This window comes from Ovis aries, chromosome 7, assembly GCF_016772045.2.
Source record: "Ovis aries strain OAR_USU_Benz2616 breed Rambouillet chromosome 7, ARS-UI_Ramb_v3.0, whole genome shotgun sequence".
Classification (NCBI taxonomy): Eukaryota; Metazoa; Chordata; class Mammalia; order Artiodactyla; family Bovidae; genus Ovis; species Ovis aries.
Window position 1 is genome coordinate 25,465,453 of NC_056060.1, and position 2,654 is coordinate 25,468,106.

Consider the following 2,654-nt stretch of genomic DNA (forward strand, 5'->3'; position numbering starts at 1 on the left):
CAGAAGCAACTCTTTAGCACTGGTTGTTGTTCACAAGAAATTGTTACTTTGGTGTGGCAGTTTTTACATTACTTAAAAGAGGAAGCATATTTGGTAAAGTAAATTATTGTCTTAGTTTTATTTGGTGGTTTTGTTAGATGCAGTAGAAACAGGTTCAACATTAGGCCTTAAGAAAAATTTTATCAATAATCTTATTCCCACTGCCAGCTTGAAATGACAGAATGGGTCAGCTTGGGTGGCAAGCATATCCATTTCTTAATTACTACATTTTCTTCTTAACTATCTGAACGGGATAAAATGCATGGCCAATGGAGTAATCCGCATAAAAATTTTCACATAGGGCCCTGCATTGTATTTTGTGGTTGTTTACATATAACCAAGGGTTAAGTTCTCTAAGTTTTGGTTAAAGGAAAAAAATATCCATTCACTAAACTTGAAGCCCTGGCATCTCTTTGATGGTTTATAACTAAAATAGCATCAGATCAGCACACCCAATATTAGACTACAAGCCCAAGTTTCCAAATCGATCAGATTTCATATCATCATTAACAGCAACAACAACCACAAAAATCTACAAAGAACAGGTTGCATCTTTTATTACCAGTCTAAAATTTGGCTAAACTTGGAAGCAGCTGCACATATTGCTAACTATAGTAGATGTTCAGGGGAAGGATTAGTGCATTTCTGAGTTTCATAAAAAATAGAAATACCACTAAGAAGTTGATATTTTGGGGTCAGATATATGATATATTTTGTATGGCTTCAATGTTTCCAATTTTCAGATCATCACTTACTCTTTCCTTATCTTGGTTTATACAATATAAAATCAGGCAACTAAACTTATGCTAGTACAATCTCTTAATGGCAGACCAGATTTGATGATTTTTAAAGTGTTGATGTAACTCAGGTTAAATGCTATTTGGAGTAATAACAATTTCTTTATTTTTCATAGCCATATTATGAAAAAAAGTGAAGAAATGGAAACTGCAAATTACACCAGGGTGACAGAGTTTGTTCTCACTGGCCTATCCCAGGCTCGGGAAGTGCAACTAGTACTATTTGTTATATTTCTGTCCTTCTACCTGTTCATTATTCCAGTAAATATTCTTATTATTTGCACCATCAGGCTTGACCCACATCTGACTTCACCCATGTATTTTCTGTTGGCTAATCTGGCCTTCCTTGACATTTGGTACTCTTCCATCACAGCCCCTAAAATGCTTGTAGACTTCTTTGTGGAAAGGAAGGTCATTTCGTTTGGTGGGTGCATTGCTCAGCTCTTCTTCTTGCACTTTGTTGGGGCCTCAGAGATGTTCCTGCTCACGGTGATGGCCTTTGATCGATACGCTGCCATCTGCCGCCCCCTCCACTATGCTACCATCATGAATCGACGTCTCTGCTGTATCCTGGTGGCTTTCTCCTGGCTGGGGGGCTTCATTCACTCTACAATACAGGTAGCTCTCATTGTTCGACTTCCCTTCTGTGGGCCTAATGAGTTAGACAGTTACTTCTGTGACATCACACAGGTTGTCCGGATTGCCTGTGCCAACACCTTCCCCGAGGAGTTAGTGATGATCTTTAGCAGTGGTCTGATCTCTGTGGTGTGTTTCATTGCTCTTCTCATGTCCTATGCCTTCCTCCTGGTGATGCTCAAGAAGCACTCAGGTTCAGGTGAGAGTACCAGTCGGGCCATGTCCACCTGCTACTCCCACATCACTATTGTGGTACTAATGTTTGGGCCATCCATCTACATTTATGCTCGCCCATTTGACTCTTTTTCCCTAGATAAAGTGGTGTCTGTGTTCCATACTGTGATATTCCCTCTACTTAATCCCATCATCTACACACTGCGAAACAAGGAAGTAAAAATGGCCATGAGGAAGCTGGTCGACCGATACATTTTATGTAAAGAGAAGTGAAAGATTAATGGCATTTTCTAGAGTCCTTCTGAGGGTTTTTGTCCTGAAGAGGGAAGTATTTGCAGTAGTATTGCTGCTTTTGCTACCTCCTTTTTTCTGAGGTCTTAAATCCCACTAGGTTTTCCCTCTAATTGGTGAAAAAAATAAAGAAATTAGGATGGAGATAAATTTACTCACATTTTCTCTGAAATTTCTGGCGGATCACTATCAGAATTTAAGATATAATGATCTGATAAAACACACATTTTCACTAATTGTTTATTGAGACTTTTCTGGAGAGGGTTTGGCTCTGAGGAGAATGTATGTCGAGAAATAATAAAACTAATAAGATCTGGGAGATGTGTCCACCATGAATACAAAGAAGTAAGTGGCTAGTATATGAATATGAGTAGTTTCAAGAGACTATGTTTTCATTTAGTTGCTAAGTCGTGTCCCGCTCTTTTGTGACCCCAGGGACTGTATCCCACCAGGCTCTTCTGTCCATGGGATTTTCCAAGCAAGAATACTGGAGTGGGTTGCCATTTTCTTCTCCAAGTGACCTAATTAAATATTATTATCATGTTTCAGTCTTAGTCCAGTGGGATGATGTTTGGTAAACCATCTTCCTGGGACTGGAAAAATAGATTATTTACTCCTTTATCTTCTTCCTCTTTCCAGAATGGAAAGTGAGGGTTTATTCATATAAGCCGTTTCAACTCATGCCAGGTGGTAACCACTCAACAGTATTGGTGACAG

At 39.1% G+C, this 2,654-nt stretch overlaps 1 protein-coding gene across 1 annotated transcript; it reads left to right on the plus strand.

Annotated features, from left to right (window-relative positions):
* Positions 1-959: 959 nt before the first annotated feature.
* Positions 960-1,919, plus strand: LOC101117251 (olfactory receptor 4M1). The gene has a single exon (XM_004010396.5). It carries the CDS (start codon positions 960-962, stop codon positions 1,917-1,919), a length of 960 nt encoding a protein of 319 aa, XP_004010445.3.
* Positions 1,920-2,654: the final 735 nt, after the last annotated feature.